At 43.7% G+C, this 21,183-nt stretch overlaps 1 protein-coding gene across 11 annotated transcripts in view; it reads right to left on the bottom strand.

Annotated features, from left to right (window-relative positions):
• Ask1 (apoptotic signal-regulating kinase 1) overlaps positions 1-21,183 on the bottom strand; it is a 113,466-nt gene that overhangs the window by 88,758 nt on the left and 3,525 nt on the right. For 10 of the 11 annotated variants that reach the window (XM_070538579.1, XM_070538581.1, XM_070538580.1 and 7 more), the window contains exons 2-6: positions 10,267-10,417; positions 9,495-9,686; positions 9,050-9,160; positions 6,973-7,142; positions 1,551-1,626 (exon numbers count right to left, since the gene is read on the bottom strand). In XM_070538579.1, the coding sequence (XP_070394680.1) occupies positions 1,551-1,626; positions 6,973-7,142; positions 9,050-9,160; positions 9,495-9,686; positions 10,267-10,417 (700 nt within the window). Of the gene's footprint in view, positions 1-1,550; positions 1,627-6,972; positions 7,143-9,049; positions 9,161-9,494; positions 9,687-10,266; positions 10,418-14,063; positions 14,191-21,183 lie in introns of all 11 variants that reach the window. The other variant, XM_070538583.1, reaches the window with a different exon arrangement.

Genomic DNA, 21,183 nt, shown 5'->3' with positions numbered 1-21,183 from the left:
TATAAGAAACTAAATGGCATTCCCTTCGAAATCCCCATAGAGATCCATGTATTTAAAACCTAGATCCATGTATTTAAAACCTTGTTTTAACAAAGTGAAAATGTCCTGTCAATGGATAAAACAAACTAGATTTGCCTCCGAAAAAAAAAAAGAAAAAAGAAAAAGCTGACCGCTGCGCGCTGAGTACATCACTTTCTGCGGGTTTCGGGCAGTTCAAAACCCCCACGTTTCCGCATCGAATACATTGTCGAGCAACACTGGTCTTTCTCACCACCGTGCTTAGCTGCGCACCTGTCTGTGCAAGCTGCACCACGTGTAGCCGCGCAGCGTGGTGTTAAAGATTAGTGCAATCATTTGTACTGCACAGTGCACTTCGCAGGCTAGCTCAGCTGGGCATGGCCTCCGAGACTGCATTGGCATCAGTGCGATCTCGGAGGCCAAGACCCAGCCAAGACAAGCCAGCGAAGTGCGCTTGCCTCCTCGATTACAAGGCGTAGCGCCATGTTGTGCGCCACGTGCTGCTGGACCACGATGAGCCAAGTGGAAAGCACACGCGAAAGACTATCGCAACTGAAGGGAAGGCAGCTATCTAAAGGTTGTTGCGTCAGGTGATAAGTCACATGTTCCAAACGCCGAAGATTCTTTTGTTGTTTTATTCAAACTTCATCGCACGTGTGGCCATGTGTGGTTCCACGGGTCGCAATGCCGTCTACAATTGTACACTCCATTAGGCATCTATTGCATTAAATGGCAATAATGGACATAACGAACCAATGGATATAAGGCAGTAATTTATGCTCCCCTTTAAACTTCCTTATAACAAGGTTCGAGTGTATCTCATGAAAGGTGCAGTATCACGTGACTGCTGGCAGGTCATCTGAATGCCATGATCCTACAAACGAGCACGCAGCATGATGTTCCGAAATCTTATTTTGTTCTGCACACTGTCCAATGCTGGCATTGCCTTACCAACCACAACGCACTGAATAAAGAAGCTGAGCGAGCGTCATTCCTGCCAGTAAAGATTCTTACTCCTTTTCGCAAATTTGTCTTAATCACCGATTCCTACTTTGACATGCACCCTCATGTTACTGCCCTCTAAGTAGAGCTTGGAGTATTTAACACTGTCATGAATCAATGTTACATAAACTGATAGCTAAAAGGCACCCATTATGTTTCTCAATGTATCACTCTGGGTTTCTTATCCAATTTCCCTGTTAGCACAGCTAATCGCAGCAATGGCACTTACACAGGTGCTTAATTCTTGCCAGAATAGAAGACTGCACAGCCACACATACAACATGGAGGGGTAAAGGTCAAAGCTCCCCTAACAGTAGAGCGATTGTGGTAGTGACAGTAACTGCCGCCAACATGGCCTCGAAGACTGTGAATGCCATGCAAAATGCCAGTTATTCAGTGCAGTGGGAGGTAAGATAGCCACAGAGGTAAACCTGAACCAAAGGTGCACGAGTTCTTTGTATCTTACAACAAACAAAGAGCCAGAATACAAACCGTAAGTAAGCTGTTTCTACCAGGGGCTTACTACTGACCTTGGCGAGTTCTTCACCGGTGTAGTTCTCGCGTGCTTTCCGCAGGTCAGCAAGGAACTTCTCCTTCATGTGGGCTCTGCATAGCAATACGTAGTGCGTGAAACCTCGCGCAACCCAAGAGTACAGCAGGTGAGAAATTGCTATGCCACTAAAGCCTGCGAAGGATGCATCCTCAGGCTGCCTCACACAATGTCACCACAAACCACAAGAAACCCTGCAAGTTCTGCTCTGAATATACAGTGGAACAACGATTATAGTACTACTTTCTCAGGACCGCGCGAAATCATTGTACAGTTGATCCCGGATATACAGTAAAACCTCGACATAATGAACTTCAATATAACTAAATTCTCAATATAATGAAGTATTTAACTTTTCATGACCTCTTGTCCATAGAACACCATGTATTTAGCACCTCAATATAACGAAGTGTGTATGTATGTGATTTCAATATAACGAAATTTCACTGCCGCCACAAAGGAATCCTGAGACAATAAATGGAAACTTTCACGGGTGCATATGCTCAAATGATTGAACTACAAGTGGCTGCTTGCAAACATACCTCTCAGATTGAGCGCCACATAACAAGAATGATCCCCTAAGCATCATGTCCCATATAAAGTCAAAGTGCGATAAGATCCTATGGCGTCCCACACGCTGTGTGCTTTAGGTGCAAGGGAAAGTGTGCTAGGGTGAGACAAGAAATATGGTGGCTTCATGAGTACTGCCTTCCCACGCGAGCAAGGAGAAAGAGGGAGAGGGGAGCAAGCTCGCAGTAACGCGATCAGGCACGTGTGAGAGGGCAGGGGTGGGGTGGAGTAGGGGGTAAGTTGGCCCGCGTTTCGATTTCTGCCATGCGTTTCGGCCGTGGCTGTGCACGGCTGAAAGTGTGCGGCTGAGCGCGTTCACAGCCACACGCACTGCTTTAAGAGTAATCTGCCATGTGTGCAAAGAGTGGGCGTGCCGAGACAGCATGACATTAAGTAAGCTGTCTTCCTGCACATTTAGTACTGGAGGTTGCGTAATCACGAGTTTTGGTGACCTGTTGGAGCATGAGACATACAAAGCATTCACTCCCCACTGCCGGCGCTTTTCATGATAGCGTCCGAGTGCGGATGACGCTATCAGCCGTGGGGGCTGAGTGCATGCGAAAGCGTGGCTGGCTTCACTTAATTCGTACCGCCGATCTGAATATATCATCGACGTGGCATGAAACCGTATCATTTATTGCTGACACCTACATTCATCAAAATTAATTGCTTTCTCATTAAAATTTTCTTTTTTATATTGCCTAAAAAATAATTTGGGAAATTCTGCAGCCCCTTTCCATTAAAGAAAAATCGATCGGCGATTGTACTTACTTGTATAAAAGGTCGAATTTTGATATAACAAAGGAAACTGCCTATTTTACCAACTTCATTATATCAAGGTTTAACTGCATCAAACTCAAAGGGTATCACGAAATAGTTCAATATATTGATAATTCCAAACATAAAAATATGCCTATCTGAAGCTTATCTGTGATCCCTGCACATCTCGGACAGTTTCCCAAGGTCATGAAAAGCGTGAACTTACCGATATGCTTCTCCAAGGCAGTGTCGAAAGCAAAAAAAGTTTACTTATTTTCTACTCACGAATATTGCAAGTCGCTCATGTTGTAGAATAGTCTTCGATGTACAGATTTCAACACTAACCCTGAAAGCCTGCATCGCCTGAACGCGAGACCGCAGTGCACCTTGCGCACGTCAAAGTGCTCTTTAAGAAAATGTAGACATGCATGCACTGCAAAAGTTAACTACCCAGTACAGATATGTACCAAGTCACCATGTCGCACTTGTACTGTGAAATGCATGTGAGCGTGCCCAGCCCCATCATGTCCTATGTAAGCAATGAGCTATACGGACTGTTGTGTCAAGTTTTAAAAGCGACATACTGTAGGAAACAGTTGTCCGCCCTAAATAGCTTGCGCGTCTCTTACATGCCGCTCAGCGCTCTGATGCCTCGCAGCCAGTATGCGCCTTAGGTCTTGGCCCTTCCCCTCTGGCCCCCGAGTCCAGTGTACAGTCGAAACCCACAGTAACGAAATCCCGAGGGAACAAAATTCTCGCCGCAACGAAATATTTTCGGATCCCCGGCGAACAGCCATAGGAGTCAATGCATTTCCTATCTCGCGACAACGAAACTTTTTTCTATAGCAATCCCTCATCAACGAAATTTTCTGAAACGACAGTCCGCAAATAATCTACTCATGTAACACTAGTTGTGTCCGGAAACTGCTCAAATGCATTCGTTGTGCGCTTAAATTGCATTAACTACCGCCACAGCACACTTGCGTGGCCGCCGCCATCATTTACAATAAAAAAATCCTCGCACCACCTCTCGTGACAGACGACAGCGATGATGATGATGGTGGTCGTTTGCCCGTAGCAACAGGTGACTGCGCAGTGTCCGGGCCAAAAATGCAATTAGCATTTAAATGATACAAATAAATAAAGACGAGAACCGTAGGCGATCTCGCAGTGAGCACATTTTATTTAATCCTGTGTGCCATTACAGCTTGTGCTAAATGCGGAGCAAAACGCCTGCGTGCGTGGCAGCCAAATCGAAATCTACTACACGTGAAGGCTCCGATAACCCGGATGACGCTTTAGTATCAGTGGGCTTTGTGTACCGCCGCACATGGTCGTGTGCTCAGTGTCGTTGGTGCTAGAGTGCGTCAACTGTGTGTCACTGTGCCAATCGGACCATTCGCTTTGACAGCCTGCTAAGATGCCGCCTCCAGCCAAAAAGAGGAAATTTATGACACTGCAGGATAAGGCTGCAATTATTGCCCAAGCTGAAAAGGGCAGGAAGAAAATGGATGTCGCCGAAGAATTTGGAATTGCGTGCAGTTCGATATCGCAGTTCTGAAAAACAAGGCCTCCATTCTCGGCGCGCTCGGAAATGGTGTGAGTGCGAAAAACAAAACGGTGAGTGCTGCGGCTTTTCCAGACGTTGACAAGGCGGTGTTTGCATGGTTTTGTGAACAGCATGCCAACAAAGTGCCGCTGTCTGGCAGAGTTCTTCAGCAGAAAGCGCTGGACTTCGCATGCATTCTCAGGCACGCTGATTTTAAGGCTAGCCCTGGCTGGTTGAGCCGTTTCAAAGCCCGCCACGACATAGTGGCCAAAGTCATTTCCGGGGAGGCAGCAGTCGTCGACCCCTTGACAACGTCGTCGTGGCTGCTGACCAACAAGGAAGTATTGGACCAGTACATGCCCTCGGACATTTACAATGCAGATGAGACGGCCTTATTCTACGAGATGCTGCCATCGAAGACCCTGGACTTAAAAGGCCAGAAATGTTGCGGGGGGAAACACAGCAAGTGGCGTGTAACAATTTTGTTGTGCACCAACATGGACGGCACAGATAAATGGCCACTGCTTGTAATCGGCAGAAGTAAGAAGCCCCGCTGCTTCAAGGGAAATCGTCGGCTGCCCGTACAGTACACCGCGAACCTGAAGACATGGATGACCCGGGCCATATTTGGCAGCTGGCTCGAGGCCTTCAATATGGACATGCGGAAGGCAGGCAGATCGGTCTGCCTTTTTTTGGACAATTGCAGTGCCCATCATGTCGATGACGTGGAACTGGGAAACGTGCGCTTGGTTTTTTTTTTCCACCGAACTGCACTTCCCTGCTGCAGCCACTTGATCAAGGTGTCATTCGTAGCGTCAAGTGCGCCTACAAGGAGAGGCTGATTCAGCATCTGCTGCTGAACCTCCAGTTGAACCGTCCCACCGTAGTGGACATGTTCATGGTGCTTAAGATGATGGCCGCCGCATGGGTTGCGACGTCGCCAGCCGTGATAGCTAATTGTTTTAATCATGCCGGCTTCATTGCCACTCGGCAAGCATCATGCGCTGATCCAGTGGCATCACAAGAAGATTCGCCTGAAGGTGCACTAGTTGACAGTGCTGACGGCGCAGTGCCGCCATCGCTGGCCCACGCATGGGATTAACTTTCTGCCGTGACAGATGGTGTTCCGGATGGCCTCAGCATCGATGAGTTCGTTCGTGTAGATGAAGGTGTTGTCATCCATGAAGAGATGACTGATGAGGTCATCATAAGTAGCATTTGCCAAGGTGCCGACGACGCCGACGACCAGCAGACACCAAATCAAGAGAGGACTGCGAACCCGCGGGATGTGTTGAATGCCTTCGATGTAATTCGATCATTTTTCGGTGAGCATGATGACGACGTGGCAATGGACCACTTCAGGCAGTGCGAGTCGAGAGCAGTAAAATTGCTGCAAGGCAAGGCTCGGCAAAGTAAGCTGACTGACTTTTTGCAATAAATTTTTTTTTTGCAAGCCAATTTCCTTCCCTGTCTTTTCTGCCTCATTCTCGCGCTAACGAAATTCCCGCAAAAGCGAAATGTTTTGCTTTCCCCAGCGATTTTGTTATTGCGGGTTTCGACTGTAGTGTCTACCGACACAACACACAGGCTGTTAGTTTTGAAAGTGGCTTTCAGCTTGTAGAACATCCAAGTCCAGTGCTTCTCACGCATCTGCCATTAGTTCATCATTGAGTTCCTGGCTTCATGCGGGTCACTGTATGACACATGACATGACGTAATCTTGTGTCGTGTAACTGAAGATTTTAATGCATTGTCTGTATGGTGAGTTCACCTGGTTCATGCTACCCCATCCTTTCCATTTGTCACATAATCCATCCATTTGTTGCATAATTGGGGGATGCCTAACCGGGGTTTTACACTAGCAAGGTGCCTACCACCAAATAGAGTGATTGTAGGGGGGAACACTGCGACAAATGGGAAAATCAGTGAGTGTATGTCCGAGGCGTGATGTCATTACACAACAGCTCACGTTAAGACAATGTTGTGCTTTGCAACACGCCATGTTTGATGAAGTGGTGATCATCATTAAGTCGAATCATGCATTCCGGTAATGTGTGCACTTATGAGATAACATGGCACCGGATTTGGATTTGGCAGGATTTCAAAACCTCAAGGAAACCCCAACAGCTTCTTACTACAGGCACATCAAAGCCTTGGCTCTGCCACAACCAGTAACAGGGACCAAATTATCAGTTTGCAATATCTCCTCAATATAGTGGCATTCATGCTTTCTTGTTTCTTGTTTTCTTCACAATTTTCAGCAAGAGATTTGATTGGAAAGATTAGCTTTGCAATAAAAAAGCATTGATAAAGGTTTGCGAAAACTTCATTAAATGCCAGGTTGAACTTGTTTGAAGTCATGAGGAACTTTCTGCATCGATCTGTATGAGACACTGTTAGGCAATTAAATTTTTTTTAAAGTAAAATGTCATTAAAACCAAATTTGATGCACCGAGCTTCACCTATAGTTCAGCAATGTTGCAAGTGGACCGGGAAGTTACATTCTTAGAGTACACCAACTCACTTGGTTTGTACTTCAATGTCTTGGAGGAACTTTTTCAGCTTGGCATGGAGGGTCTGCCTGGATTCCACTGTTTCCTCAGAAACAATGGCCATACCAGGTGTTTCAGTGACGACGCAGACACCAGCATCATTCACCTTGTAAGTCGTCAGTGGGTAGCTTGCACAGGCAATCTGGAGACAAATAACAATGTAAGATGCATGGGATGAAGAAGCATGGTAAAACTGTCTGCCAAGGAAGCGAGTCATCAGTCTGATTTATGGGAGGCACTCACCACAGCCGCAGTGGATTGCCCGTTGCACTGTGCTAAACCATTCTATTAGGATCACGAAGTGCTCCACGAAGATTCCTGATTTGTGTAATAAGGCCACGTAGATGCATGTTGCTCCAGTATAGGGGTTCCCAAACATTCTGGGCATTGGGGAACCCCCCCTACCATCACAAAATGCTACGAATCCCCCCCTCTCCACCTTACTTGTTTTTCCCAGCTATGTGCTTATCCACGGCCTCAAAATGAATGTTGTGATTAATCAATTTAACAGCTAAAAAACAAAGTGTCCAGAATGAGTGCCACGTGAATGAAACAAATGTTTATGGCTCAGCGTGTCAACTTTCAACAACAAATCTCGAAAGCTATCGCCCTTTACTGGAGAACTTGGAATAGCACATAAACACCCGAATCATTTTTTTTTTTACACAGCTCTGCCCTCCATAATGCAGTGTGCACAAAGAAAACGGCTACCGCTTTATAGTACCCCACGCCATAAACTAAGTCCTGACGCAGACAATACATGGGACGCACAAAAGTGAACTTATCTTTGTTGTTGAGCAAAAATGCCCCAGGTCATTCACACTGTAGAATAGTCATCGAAATATATAATGACCGCAATGCTAATCCTAAAAATCCATGCCTCCCAGACATGTGTGACTGCAATTTGCCTCATGCGAGTTGATGTGGTGGTTACCGCATTTTATTCCTGACAAAGTAGGAACTAAGACAGTACACAATCAAACCACGTTGTGTATATGGAAACTGCCCCACCAGTAGGCCTTTACCACGAATCTCGTATGATATTCCCGTCCGTGTGTCGTCACAATTATTACAACAACAGTCAATCGTCATATGTCGGCAATGAGCCAACATGCTGCAAGTTTCAAAAGTGTTTCAAAAGCTTGAAGGACATAGCACACGTTCATTTTCGTTCAGACCGTCCATGAGTACAAATGAAATTGGGGCCTGTGAATCCCATAGCAACGAGTCTTGAATGCCGCTGCCACGATGGTCTTTGTCGTGAAGACTACTGCAGATGCCGCATGCACTGGCTCTGTTAAATCCGAACTCTAATAGAAATATCCATTGATGGGGGATGGGGTCGGATTCATTTTGGCTGCTCAAGGAACCTTAAAGTGCCGCTTGCAGAACCCCCGGGTTGCACAGAATCCAGTTTGGGAACCCCCAAGCTATTGTACCTTAAAACATAAGAAAGGCGTTTTCAAACAAGCAATGCTTTAGCCATTCTGACTGTAATTATGTTGGTATTGGGCTTTTAGCCTTGTCTGTGCTGATGAGTTATAACAAGGTCTGCCAACCAGAATTTCAGCACAAATATAAGGAAAATAACAGAAAAACAAATATGACAGAGAGGGAATGTGGCACATAAATTTTGATTTATTGTAGCTACACCTCATTATACCTGTACCACCATACACATTGGGTGGACTGAGTCGTGTGCCTTCAATCGCAAACCTGCACTTCCTGCTTCGAAGAGGTTGGCTTTCCCACATAACATAGTTGCCTAATGGTGGTTCTTGCCAAACGTTGAAGCTTGAAATCAGGGGAAAAGAAAAAAAGAATAGCCTGAAGCAATGCAGTAATCCAGAAATTAGCATCTTCCTGAGTAACTACATACATTGAATCATAAAATCTTAAAGCTGTGCATGGCGTAAGAGGCACACCACTGTGGAAGGTTACTGAACACCTGACATTTCATGTGATGTTCTCGCATCAACCAAATGCAGAGATTCAGACAAGGCCCCTAGCCACTGGTACATGGAAAAATTCATGAAAGCGAGCCTCTACCTTTATGGAGTATGCCTCGCCGGGAGTGTGGTCGTTGTAGAGGATCATGTTCTGCTTCATGCCAAAGCTTTCTCGCACACCCAGATGGTAAAAGAGAGGGTTACGTTGGTCCTGCATTGAAGAGACACCAGCTATGAAAAATACAAACATATGGCACACTGCAATAGATGTGCTGACTCTAGGGTAAATACACTGCCCAAATTTTCATCTTGTTCCCAATGCCTGCCACACACACTTCTTGATGCCAACAATGGCGTTTGTAGGGTTCTGCTCTTACATTCAAAAACGCATGAAAAGAACTTGCTTAGAACACTAATGCATGCCCATATTCCCCGACTGTGAAAGGTTCTACACATGTGCTTTACACTGACGCTAGACTGAGTGGTGTTCCAGAAGCCTTACTGCCTCATCATCTGAGAAATGCCAGAGATGCTGCAGCACCCACCTGGATGGAGACGTCAACAATGGCCACGTCTGCATTGTAGAAAAGATCGAGCACCTTGGTCTCCCCAAAGTCAAGCTTCTTGAAGGGCAACTCATGCAAAGTGGCCCCAACACAGTTGGACGCCTTTCTGATCTCCTCGTACGCTGCCTTGCGTTGTGCCAACCGACCACCTGCTGCACCCGTACCAGTGATCTGTGAACGAGATGGTGGTGCCAAGCAAACATGTCTACAGCACAAGTCATTTCCCTTAACTGAGGCACAAAAGAGAAATATTAATTAAAAATCCTTCTGGCTTCTGGAATGGAAAATAGGATAGCCTTGCTGTGAGCAAAAAAGGCTTGCCTAGCCAGAAAGGACATTATGAGAAATGGGCAATGCGATATCGTACATCATAACAATGCTTGGCAGAGGCTGGTTAAAATCTTTATTCAAAAAGAGCATTGGAGTTCATTCATAAAATGAAAAAAGAAAACAATCTGCCACAATACTTTGAAGCCTGTGACATCATCAGCACTGCAGTTAAAGAACAAAATTCGAAAACGCATTTTCGTTTTACCATACAATTGAAACCTTTGCACCCAAAGTGTGGAGTCAAATGTGCAAGAAAAGGTGACTTGCTCTGAGCTGCCCAACTCACTGAATTAATTCAGCTGCTCTAAGCGCATACTGCTGGGGACTATTCTGAAATTCTGACCTGTATCCTTACAACTGTGTGCAGGTAATAGAGGTGTGATGATGAATGTCAGAGAAACAAGGGCAGAGTTAAACCCACCAGGTCAATGACGCAGACCACATCCATCTTGCTCCGGGGATGACAGCTAGCGCTGGCAACACTGCAGCACGAACGGGCATCCACTTCGCTCATGGCTGGGCAGCTCAGCTTGGCTGGAGGAACTTCATCCGAGCTCCGGCACAGGGCTTTTCTACATACAGCGCGCCGGACAGACAAATAGCACACGTCAATGGCAAGTCCAGGCATGAAAGCTGAGGAACAGCAATGAGCGTAGGAATGCAGGTAAAGCACGAGTGGGAGGCGACGCGTGCTGAAAAAGCCAGCACTACACCGGGTACAGGATAAATAAACAGTGACAGCAAAGCAACTATACCAGAACTGATGCGCTGACAACACTTCTGAAGCAAAATGAGCACGCACTTGATTTTTGGTTTCAGAAATGCAAACTTCTTAGAGGCTGAAAGCAAGAATTCCTTTCGATATATTACCCTCATATTCATAAACTTCCCTCCGCTCAGCACTCCATTTTCGCTCCAAGATGCAGACGGCAGCACCAAACCTTATGTGTGGAAGGCACCTTGCTTTAATAATCCTCAGTGATTCCTAGGTTAACAATTCCTAAGCAGGCCATCAAAGCATCATGCAAAGGCAGTCGAGGCATGTTGTCGCTACTTTTTTGCAGGAAGTGCCTAGGAGAATTCTCGGTCTGCAGTGTCTGCATGAGTCACAGTTCAACACCCTCTGGAGCCTAGGACGATTTTTGAGCCAAGGCACATTCGTGAATGTGGGCGTCAGGGTTTCTTGGGTGCATCAGGTACTCGGCAACCACCTTGAGAAACCTCCCGAACAAACCTAATAAACATAAGCTAATGCTAACCACAGTAATATCTCTGCCATAGAGGGCCCTTGAGTATTAAAGGATGGTCAAGTTGGTTACACATGAAGAGGCAAGGAAAACAGTGCGAGTCGCAAGACAAAGAGCTTAAGAGGTGCCATTTCTTCTCCGTGTTGGTGCTTTAAGAAATGTTGACAACTGGCTTAGTGGCTGCACTATGACAAAAGTTCTTAGCATAGAAGTGCAAGAACATGTAGAAATGGTAATAACACACAAGTGCTACCTAACAACCCAGCAGGCTAACGCAGCGTATACGGGGTGTCCCAACTATCATGCACCAAGATTTGAAAATGTGCAAATGCCACATAGCTGGACAGAACCATGGTAATGCTGTTTGCCGTCACTTGGAGGTACTCAGATAATTTTTTGCATTCTGCCTAATTACATAATTCATCATCATCATCATCAGCCTGGTTACGCCCACTGCAGGGCAAAGGCCTCTCCCATACTTCTCCAACTACCCCGGTCATGTACTAATTGTGGCCATGCCGTCCCTGCAAACTTCTTAATCTCATCCACCCACCTAACTTTCTGCCGCCCCCTGCTACGCTTCCCTTCCCTTGGGATCCAGTCCGTAACCCTTAATGACCATCGGTTATCCTCCCTCCTCATTACATGTCCTGCCCATGCCCATTTCTTTTTCTTGATTTCAACTAAGATGTCATTAACTCGCGTTTGTTCCCTCACCCAATCTGCTCTTTTCTTGTCCCTTAACATTACTCCTATCATTCTTCTTTCCATAGCTCGTTGCGTCGCCCTCAATTTGAGTAGAACCCTTTTCGTAAGCGTCCAGGTTTCTGCCCCATAGGTGAGTACTGGTAACACGCAGCTATTATACACTTTCCTCTTGAGGGATAATGGCAACCTGCTGTTCATGATCTGAGAATGCCTGCCAAACGCACCCCAGCCCATTCTTATTCTTCTGATTATTTCTGTCTCATGATCCGGATCTGCCGTCACTACCTGCCCTAAGTAGATGTATTCCCTTACTACTTCCAGCGCCTCGCTGCCTATAGTAAATTGCTGTTCTCTTCCGAGACTGTTAAACATTACTTTAGTTTTCTGCAGATTAATCTTTAAACCAACTCTCCTGCTTTGCCTCTCCAGGTCATACATAATTACATAATTAGTCCTAATTAATTATTCAACTTTTCAAATATTATAATTCAATGCATAGCGTCAATGAGAAAATTATAGAGCAATATGAAAAACTCCTGATAGAGCCTTTTGGCGAATATGTGCTACATAAGTGTTTTTTTTAGTTTGAAAGAAGCCTACGAATACATGCAAAGTGCTTCAAGCGGACAGTCACATGGCAATTTGAACAAACTGGTTTTTGTTTTGTTGCTACCAGGCCTCCTGATTTAAAAAATTGATATCCCCAATAGATGGCATTCCACATTTTCTCCAAGTTTATGCCAGTACTTGAAGGTATAAAACAGAAAGGCTGCTGAATTTTTTTTCTGCTTCAACAGTACCGAGCGATAAGACACATTCTGAAGAAAGCCCCGTGTGCTGATTGTGACAGGTCACGATGAATACGAATGTACAGCTGACGTTCACTGCCAGTGTGCCAAGGACAGTACTTGTGCGAGAACAGAAGACAAATGTGCGAAAGCACTGGAAAGCTTGCTCTCACCCCATCTCAGAAGAAGGCCGCATGAATGCACAATGTTACAAAACTGTGCGGAAGCTGCTGCTCAGAGAATGTCAATTCACATAAACCACTGTTTGCAGCGCAGGTGACACAAGCTGTCAACAGGCAAGCAGCACAAGTGCTTCGTCTGCTGGATGACGCACGTGTCACACCCTTGACACTCTCGCGACAAGGCCCCTGATGACACGCCTGGCTGCGCATCGTCGGCCACGTGGTCACGCACCATCGAACCGCGGTTCGTTACAGCGGCAAGTGCTGCAATTTCAGCGCACATTTGCCACCGTTAGTTGCTGCTAACCATCCCTCCTACGACTCTCCCCACTTGCCTGTCAACTCCTCTTCCGGGTCAGTGAAATTATATAATTAGCATCTGGAACACGCTGCCCTTGGCATAACACCTCCACCCGGGAACAAAACTGTTTAAAAATTCATTGTGGTGTTTAACCTCCTGAAACAGCTCAGCGGGTTATGAGGGATGTCGTAGTGGAAAGCTGTGGATTAATTATGAACACCTCGGGTACTTTAACGTGCATCTAAACCAAAGTACACAAGCATTTTTGTAATTTGCCCCATCGAAATACAGTAGCCACTGCCATGCCGGGCAGAATTTTGATAGACACTCTACAGCCTCATGTTCAACAGCAGAACACTGTAGCCATTGAGTCATCACAGTAGGCTACAAAGATCGGTTTGCAACTCGCACAGCAGAAGCTCAGAGTTCATTTTGACGACTTTCTGAAGAATGCAAGAAACACAGTGCATGGTGATTTGTGGGCTTCACCTCTGCACCCTCCACCCTTATGGTCGTCAGAACCAAAAATGAAGCGGATGCTCGGTGTCTGCTGTGGCAGCGTACAGGGCCAAAAACCACAAGAGAAAAATGCTTAGAGATACAAATAGACCAGCCCAATGATTACGAACAGTTAATTATGGGCGATGTAAGTTCCACAGGCCACTTATGCAGCTCGGTCATGAAGAAGGCCTGAATGCATTCCTTCAACTGTAACATGCCGTATCAGAGCCCATGCAATAAAAAAAAAGATTAAAGAAAAATGTGGAGACTGCCTTTCTGCCTCAAAGCGATTTAATGCCAGGCAGCAAAAACTAGGCTATAAGATATCATAGTGGTCTGGTTTCATCCTGACCACATTAAATTTTTTTGCGCTGCACCAATTGAAAGTTTACAAGTGCCTTTCTTTACAAATTTATGCTTTAGTGAGAATCACATGCATACATTGCTAAGCCATTCACTGCCATTGCTACTGTGCATAAAAAATGACATACCTTGTAATGCAAGTTTATAAACGATGAAGTAATGTGGCTTATGACATATAAGTGATAAGAAGAGCGCACATGTAGCGATGATTACATGCCATCATTACTCGTTTTTCTTCTTTCACATTTATTTCCTCTGCAAATGAAAAATTAGATATCACACAGAGAAGTTTACAATCTTGAATGATTTTGTGCATAGCATTTTTAATTTCTATACACGCCCCTAAGTACTGCATTGTATTTTTCTCCATGTTTCAAACCATGACTCGCTTCTGTCAACAAGTGGGAAACGAAAAGTTATTTTAGGATTTTCTGCACACAATGCATAATTTACCTGCTTGCATTTTAATTTCCAGCAAATGCATTCTCTCGTTCAGATCTTCTCGGCTGAACAGCTGAGCTGCCTTAACTACACAGAACTTAGTTTTCACACTGGAGCCTCATTTTTGTTTTTCAAGGAACTTTTTATTTACACGGCTCCTATATTTTGTTTCTCCTCTTTCTGAAAGCACAGCCTGATGACTTAGTTTATAGCGTAGCAGAAACTAAGTGTTATTCTGTACACGATTGCCTCCGTAATGTTTAACGGTGTTGTTGGCATAAAAAAAGGCAAATAGTCGAGGCAGACGCAGCAATGTCATTGTGCTTCGCTGAACCTCTGCAGCTCAGTGACCTAAACAAAGCACATATGCAGCAAAAGCATGGAAAATGCTAAATGAACTTCACTCTCTTATTTGGCAATACCGCACAAGTTCAACATAATGGAAGCAGTTTATTAACACTGCATGCAAACGCCATCATATTGAAGTGCACCAAAGCCTACAACAAAAAGTGTTCCTGTATTTCACCAAGTACTGGGACGATACTTCTACTCGGTGGCCCCATTCTTGGCTAACAGACTACCCTAGGCATTGCTGCAAATTACAGTTATTCAGTAGCTAACTAATAAGCCATTCACTAATGTACAGGCACTAAGAAGGACATGTACTGCAATGGAATAGAATATGATGTACTGTGCAAGGTTAATGATTCGCAAACTCAATAATTTGCAGTAGACTGTAGGGAAGTTGCTAGAAATCCTGAAAATTAGATTTTCATGAGAATTATGTCAATCAGTGAATACCACTGAATTGAAGGAGCGTAGAAAAACAAGCCTTAGCAAGGGTGGCGAATGCATTGTGTTGCACTTAGACATTTCTTGCTTGCTACATGGTCAGGTCACCATTTTTGCATTATTTGCATGCGAAACCTCCAATTACGTACATATTTGGCCACAACCTGGTGCATATGAAACCGTTTGAAAATGGCAATAAAAATATAAATGAACGTATGCAATCACACTTATTTCAACTTCTGTATTTGCACAGGAGCTCGACTGGCTCTCTTTAAATGTCACCCTTTCCTTGCTGGAATGTCACCCAAACTGAAGAGTCTTGCCAAGAGAAATTATTAGCCAAGGAAAGAGATCCCTCACAGCTAACCCTCGCCAGCAGAAACAACAAAACAAAAAACAAGTATGCAAACAGAAGCACCGACTTTTACTGAACCCCTTCCAGGCCACAGATGGGCTACGGGATGGGTTCATTGGCACATTCAGGTAAAAATGGCCGAGACAGCGATGCCATGGACGAGCTTACTTCATGTAGGTACTATGTCACACTTTTGGTTTGGTAGATGGCAACACAAAATATGTGCAGCAGCAAAAGCAGGAGTGAATTATTCTACCAGAGGAAGTAAAACATGTTGAAAACTGGGGCCTTTAACTTAAAATAATTTGGCCATTTTTGGTAAGGATTCGGGATACTAATAGTGTGGTGCAGAAGGGGTTAAACTCAATTTTCCGGGTAGAAAGCGGCTCATTTCCTCTCAAAAATACTTTTTAAAAATTTAACGAATGTTTCTCACTGCAGTTGAACACGGAATCGTTTCAAAAACTTTTCTAGTTGTTGCCATCATCAAAACCTACCTCCACATACTCCTGATGACATGCTGTATGGGAAAGTAATAGGCTAGGTTTATGATACAATTTCTTTTACTGAATAGAGCAGCCTCCAGAGTGTTGCTGCTGTAGAAAGGCATGCCAGGGTTAGTCACAGGCAAACATAGCACCAAAATGATCAGCATGGAGTTATCACTACTCGGTTATCGTAAGACAAACAAGTTCCAGCGCCTAGCAAGCCAACACAATGTGCGGCACATGACAATGATTGTGGTCTTACAACAGCCATGCAACAACAAAGATGGCAGCATTCTCAAGTGTACTCAACGGAGTCATGAACACACATTAGTGCATCATATACTAATAGCTGTACTTATGTACAACCTCTAAGGCAACCACATTTAGAATTTTTAAAGAAGACACAAAATGTGAAATCTGGTACAAGAGCAGACTGCGTAAGGCAGCAAGGCTGTTTCAAGTCAAGCTTAACGATACAGCCTTTATTCCAGTTACAAAACACTTTAACAGTTTGTTTTATCTTTTCAGTTTCTTCTTCTCAAGCTAAACCAACAAAGAAGTAATTAGCTTGGAAACCATCTTACAGTTTTCGTATTCTTTTGTTCTGAGACTGTGTGCTGATAATATAATATTTGGAGTTTTACGTGCCAAAACCACTGTGTGCTGAGTGCTGGTTTGCAGGTAGCTAACAAACTAATAAATAAACAACACGGGTTAGTGTCATTAACCAGCTCGGGCACATGGAATTTCTTACTGCTAGCATTAGAAAAATGAGTAACAATAAAACAGCGACCTCGTGTGCAGTAGCGCACAACCTTAGCCACAGTGCCACGCTGGTGGGTACAACTATAAAAGATTGCAGGTTCCCTGAAGCATGCGGCAGAACGACTCTGGCCTGCATGTTCGCAGCAGCATTGGCTACAAATTGGGAGCATTTTCTTACCATACTTGAGAAGTGCCTCAGTGCCCCTTTAAAGGGACAGTAAAGATAAGCACTAAATAAGTTCAAATTGATAAAGTATCTTTTTTTTTAAACCCCTGCACAAATCTGACACCAAAACCTTAGTGTGCCAATACATCAGTGCAACATCATAAATTTCAGTTTTCTTTTTTTCCCCCGTATTTGGGCCATGCTGGTTGAGTAAAGTTCTCAAAACTTGCCATGAGCAATCTTTCCCTCCTTTAGAACACAATGTAGTTCATTTATAACAGTAAACAATTGCCTAGGCCCTAACAGAAGCCATTAAAATCCGTGACCTCAAGGCGAGAACTTCAAGGCAGCGTCTCACCACCCGCCTTTCCTTTCTGCATGTTTTCTGGCTTATCAAGCTTCTTCTAGTGTTAAGAGTGGTGTTTTTAACGTTCCAGAAGGGCTAATTTACTAATACAGCTTAAATAATTTTTCTCTATAGTGCTCCTTTAAGCACTGCTCAAATCATCTTGAGTCCTACACCTGACCACATTGCAAATCTACACGCATGGAGAATGCGCTTTTTTAAAAGTCGCTTACTTTTTGGAATCGCCGCGGAGAGCCATGAATCATGTACAGTGCACAAAAAAAAAAAACAATGACCACTTCTGAGATGGACGAATATTATCCATTGTGCAAAGCACTTGTGCCTTATCACTGCAAGATAACATAGATATTTTTTTTGCTGGCATTTCAATGGAGCTTAAGTCCTAAGATCAGCTCAAGCAGAAATTATTTTTTTAACATCTCCTGCAAACACGTCCAGTCATGAATGGTTAATGTTTTTAAATGTTGAACCTAATGACGTGCACGCAAGATGCTTGAGTCACACTCTCTCCCATTCTTAAAAGGAGAAATGAGGCCAGATCACAATTTTTTTTGTGCCCAAGGTTCACACAAGTGGCAGACATAGGAATTCGTGTGACAATTTATCAATTAGTTCTTAATTCATTGAATTATCACAAAATAATATTCAGTTAATGCACCTGGCACACACATTGCCACAGTAAAATTGAACAATGCAATGCAATATCCCAAAGAAACATAAAGGGTATGTCAAACTCTATTGGATGATTCCCATTATATTTTGACCAGCTAGATGTCTTTGATGTTCCCCCAATGTTGAAAGTCATCACGGTGGCAGAGTATGGAGCCTATGGATTCATGCTTGGCAGTAGAATGCCAGAGTAACCGAGTCCCTGCGGCAGGTAATTTCCAAGTTTATAGCAGACAGTGCTCAGGGAGCATTCACTAAGTAGGAATTATGGGACAAGCACCAGTCCTGATATGCCAGCCTGCTAACTTGTAGCAAAATGTGTTAGCGTTTTACTTAAAATTTTCCAAGAAAGCCTCTCGTTTTCCCTGTGGGACCATGTCCCATAGCAGTGTGGCTTATGATAGACTTTGGGGATGGAAACTTTGAAAACAGGATCATTATGAAGCAGATGTGCTTCCAGCCCTGACAAGCTTTGATACTGCAAATTTCAACAGGTGTGCTAAAGTAATTCATTAAGAAGTTATTTTGGCAAGAATTTGTAACCAAGCAGATGATTATTTATTCCAATACCTTCAATGCCCGAAAGTGTTACAGAAGGGAGTGGTAAAAAAAGGTCAAAAGTACACAGTTACATTTTATTTATACGTACTGCAGCCCGGCAGGGCTATAGCAGGAGTGGGTGTACAGGAGATGACGGCAGCGTGAAAAGACAGGAACACAAAAATATGACAAAAATGTTAAAAATCTATACATCTGCTATGGTATCTAAAAACTGAGAGAGAGGTAATAACCGGACTTCAGCAGGCAACAAATTCCAATGTTCAATCATGTGGGGAGAAAAGATGCACAGTAGTTACAGCTACAGTAAAGTAGTTACAGAATAAAATAGTCATCTATGGCAGCTTTAAAGGGAGGAGGGCAGACGGTTTCAATCAATCATCGTCTTCAGAATGAACAAGTAAAAAAAAAAACATGGGTTCATTTTTTAAAAAAGAATGGCTATCTTCTTTTGTTGTGGTCTGTACATGATGAAACATACGATGACTTGCTGAGTAGAAAGAGAGACAAAAGGGGATGAAAGACAAGGCGGCTGGCCAGTGTAGGTACCGGCTGACTACGGTTAAAGGGAATAAAAGGTTAAAGAAGAAAAAAAAATGAGGAAGATTCATACAATAATGCGAAGTTACGCGCTACAATTTACATATACGATCGCAGAATTCACAAGCCCTTAAGAACTTGAGCAGAACCCTTAAGGCATCGAGTGCCAAAATGAATTTTTCAAAGATTGTACAAAATAATAAATCGGACATTTTGTTGTGTAAGAAGAGGTCAGCAAGGTGTAAGGATGCATTCATAGAAAATACACTTGGGAGTCGAGAATAATTACACAAAGAAGTGTGCACTACAGATCTGCACAAATTCAACTTGATTAAAATACTTGCTACTTACACCCCAAATCAAACAAATTTTGATGTCCGACTGCTGCTATGAACCTCGGCCAGCAAATATGTTTTATTCTGAGATAGCCATTACCAAAAACATTGAAAAATTAATCTAATGCCATTCACAAAATCATAATGGGAAGCGAAGGATTGTATAAACTGCATCGAAATAGGAAGGAAAATGAAAGGCGTAAGGATGCCAAGGCCCACAGTAAAAATTTTGTTTCTACAAATTACAGCAAAGTCATACAAAGGGGTGAGCCAACTATTCTCTGAAAAGCAAATCTTCTGGTAGACAAAAACAAACTGCATATTAAGAGGACTGCGTGCAAGGCTGCTGTCTGACAGAGGCAGTCACTTTACCATTCTAGTCAACCTTTTCAGACATTCATTCTTTCCATGTGGTGAAAGATTAGTCTCACCAGATTTCTTGCATCTTTGGCATTATTAAAAAGTTTCAGTTGAGAATTTCTGGTCTGCTTCACTCTGACCGGTGTTTCCTAACAATTTGCACACATTGTGCAGGGTGCTAATTCCAGCAGTGGAGGGTGAAATGTTTCCGATGCTACGCAACATAGCCAATTGAGCAGAGCATGAGGGTGCGACCACTTGATTCTTTGCCGTTTGCAGAAATGCCAATTGCATGTCGTTCCGTGCCTCTAGGACAGACGTATAGTGAAGATACGAAATCAATCAGTATAAATGATGCTCAGTTAAAACCGTTTACTGAAAAGATGCAGCACCTTAAAAGACTGAAGAGTTTGAATTTTTCAGTCAGCTTTGTTGCATTCCATATTGTGAACTCCCCACCTGACTCTGAAGACTATTTAAGTCACAGGAACAAGGCAGACAATTTTGCACGCAGCATACCTACAAAGTCCGGCCATTTCGAAATTTCGTCTGACAGAAATCATTGCCGGCCAGAACAAAGAAAAAATAAAACCCACTACATGGCGGAATATTAGGGCCCACACACAAGCACCTAGAGATCTATTTTCCTGCTGTCTGACTTCAATAACACACTTGAACTACAAGAACCAATTTCTGCAGCCCTAATATAACCGGCGGTGTCCCAAGATGAATGCACCATGTAGCACCACTGTGATTTTTGTTGATATTTGTGTGATTACAATATTTTATTTTGGCATGTACAGTTAGCATCAAAAATATGCAGATCAAGAGATCTGAGAAAGCAGAGCACTTCCGAGCAGTTTTTGTGATCATAGGCAGTAAAACCGTACTAACTGTGCTCACATCATACTTCACATCATCGTACAGGCAGGTAACCCAAGCATTAAGCAGCGGAAATACTAAGTTTTTTTCTCAGATACTGCAGTTCGTAAACTATTGATGACAACTGTACCATTGTACATGTAAGGCTGCAAGCAGTTAACCACAAGGCCAGCGTGTAGAACACCGAATCCACTGACAATTTGAAGTGCAAAAAGCTTTAACACTGAAACTTTATGAAAGGGTTCTATTTCAAAAAAATTTTTTTTCCCAGCTCAAAAGGAGCAGTTGTTACAATTCCTTCATGTTCAGGTATCAAGCCAAAACCAGGCGACTTGACATTTCCTTTTGCAAGCGCTCTGCTACAGCTAATTGGATGGCAATTTTATGCTAGATTAAGCTTTCTACTTTCTGCATCTTGTTGGCAGATTTAGAGCAGCATGGACTAGAAACAAAATGAGAACTGTCAAAGCCCTAAATGGAACAAGTGTGCTGGAGGCAAGTCCAGCACATGAAAACAGTGCTCTTTTTGG

Source organism: Dermacentor albipictus, chromosome 5 (genome assembly GCF_038994185.2).
Source record: "Dermacentor albipictus isolate Rhodes 1998 colony chromosome 5, USDA_Dalb.pri_finalv2, whole genome shotgun sequence".
Lineage (NCBI taxonomy): Eukaryota > Metazoa > Arthropoda > Arachnida > Ixodida > Ixodidae > Dermacentor > Dermacentor albipictus.
This window is presented reverse-complemented; position numbering and strand designations above follow the sequence as displayed.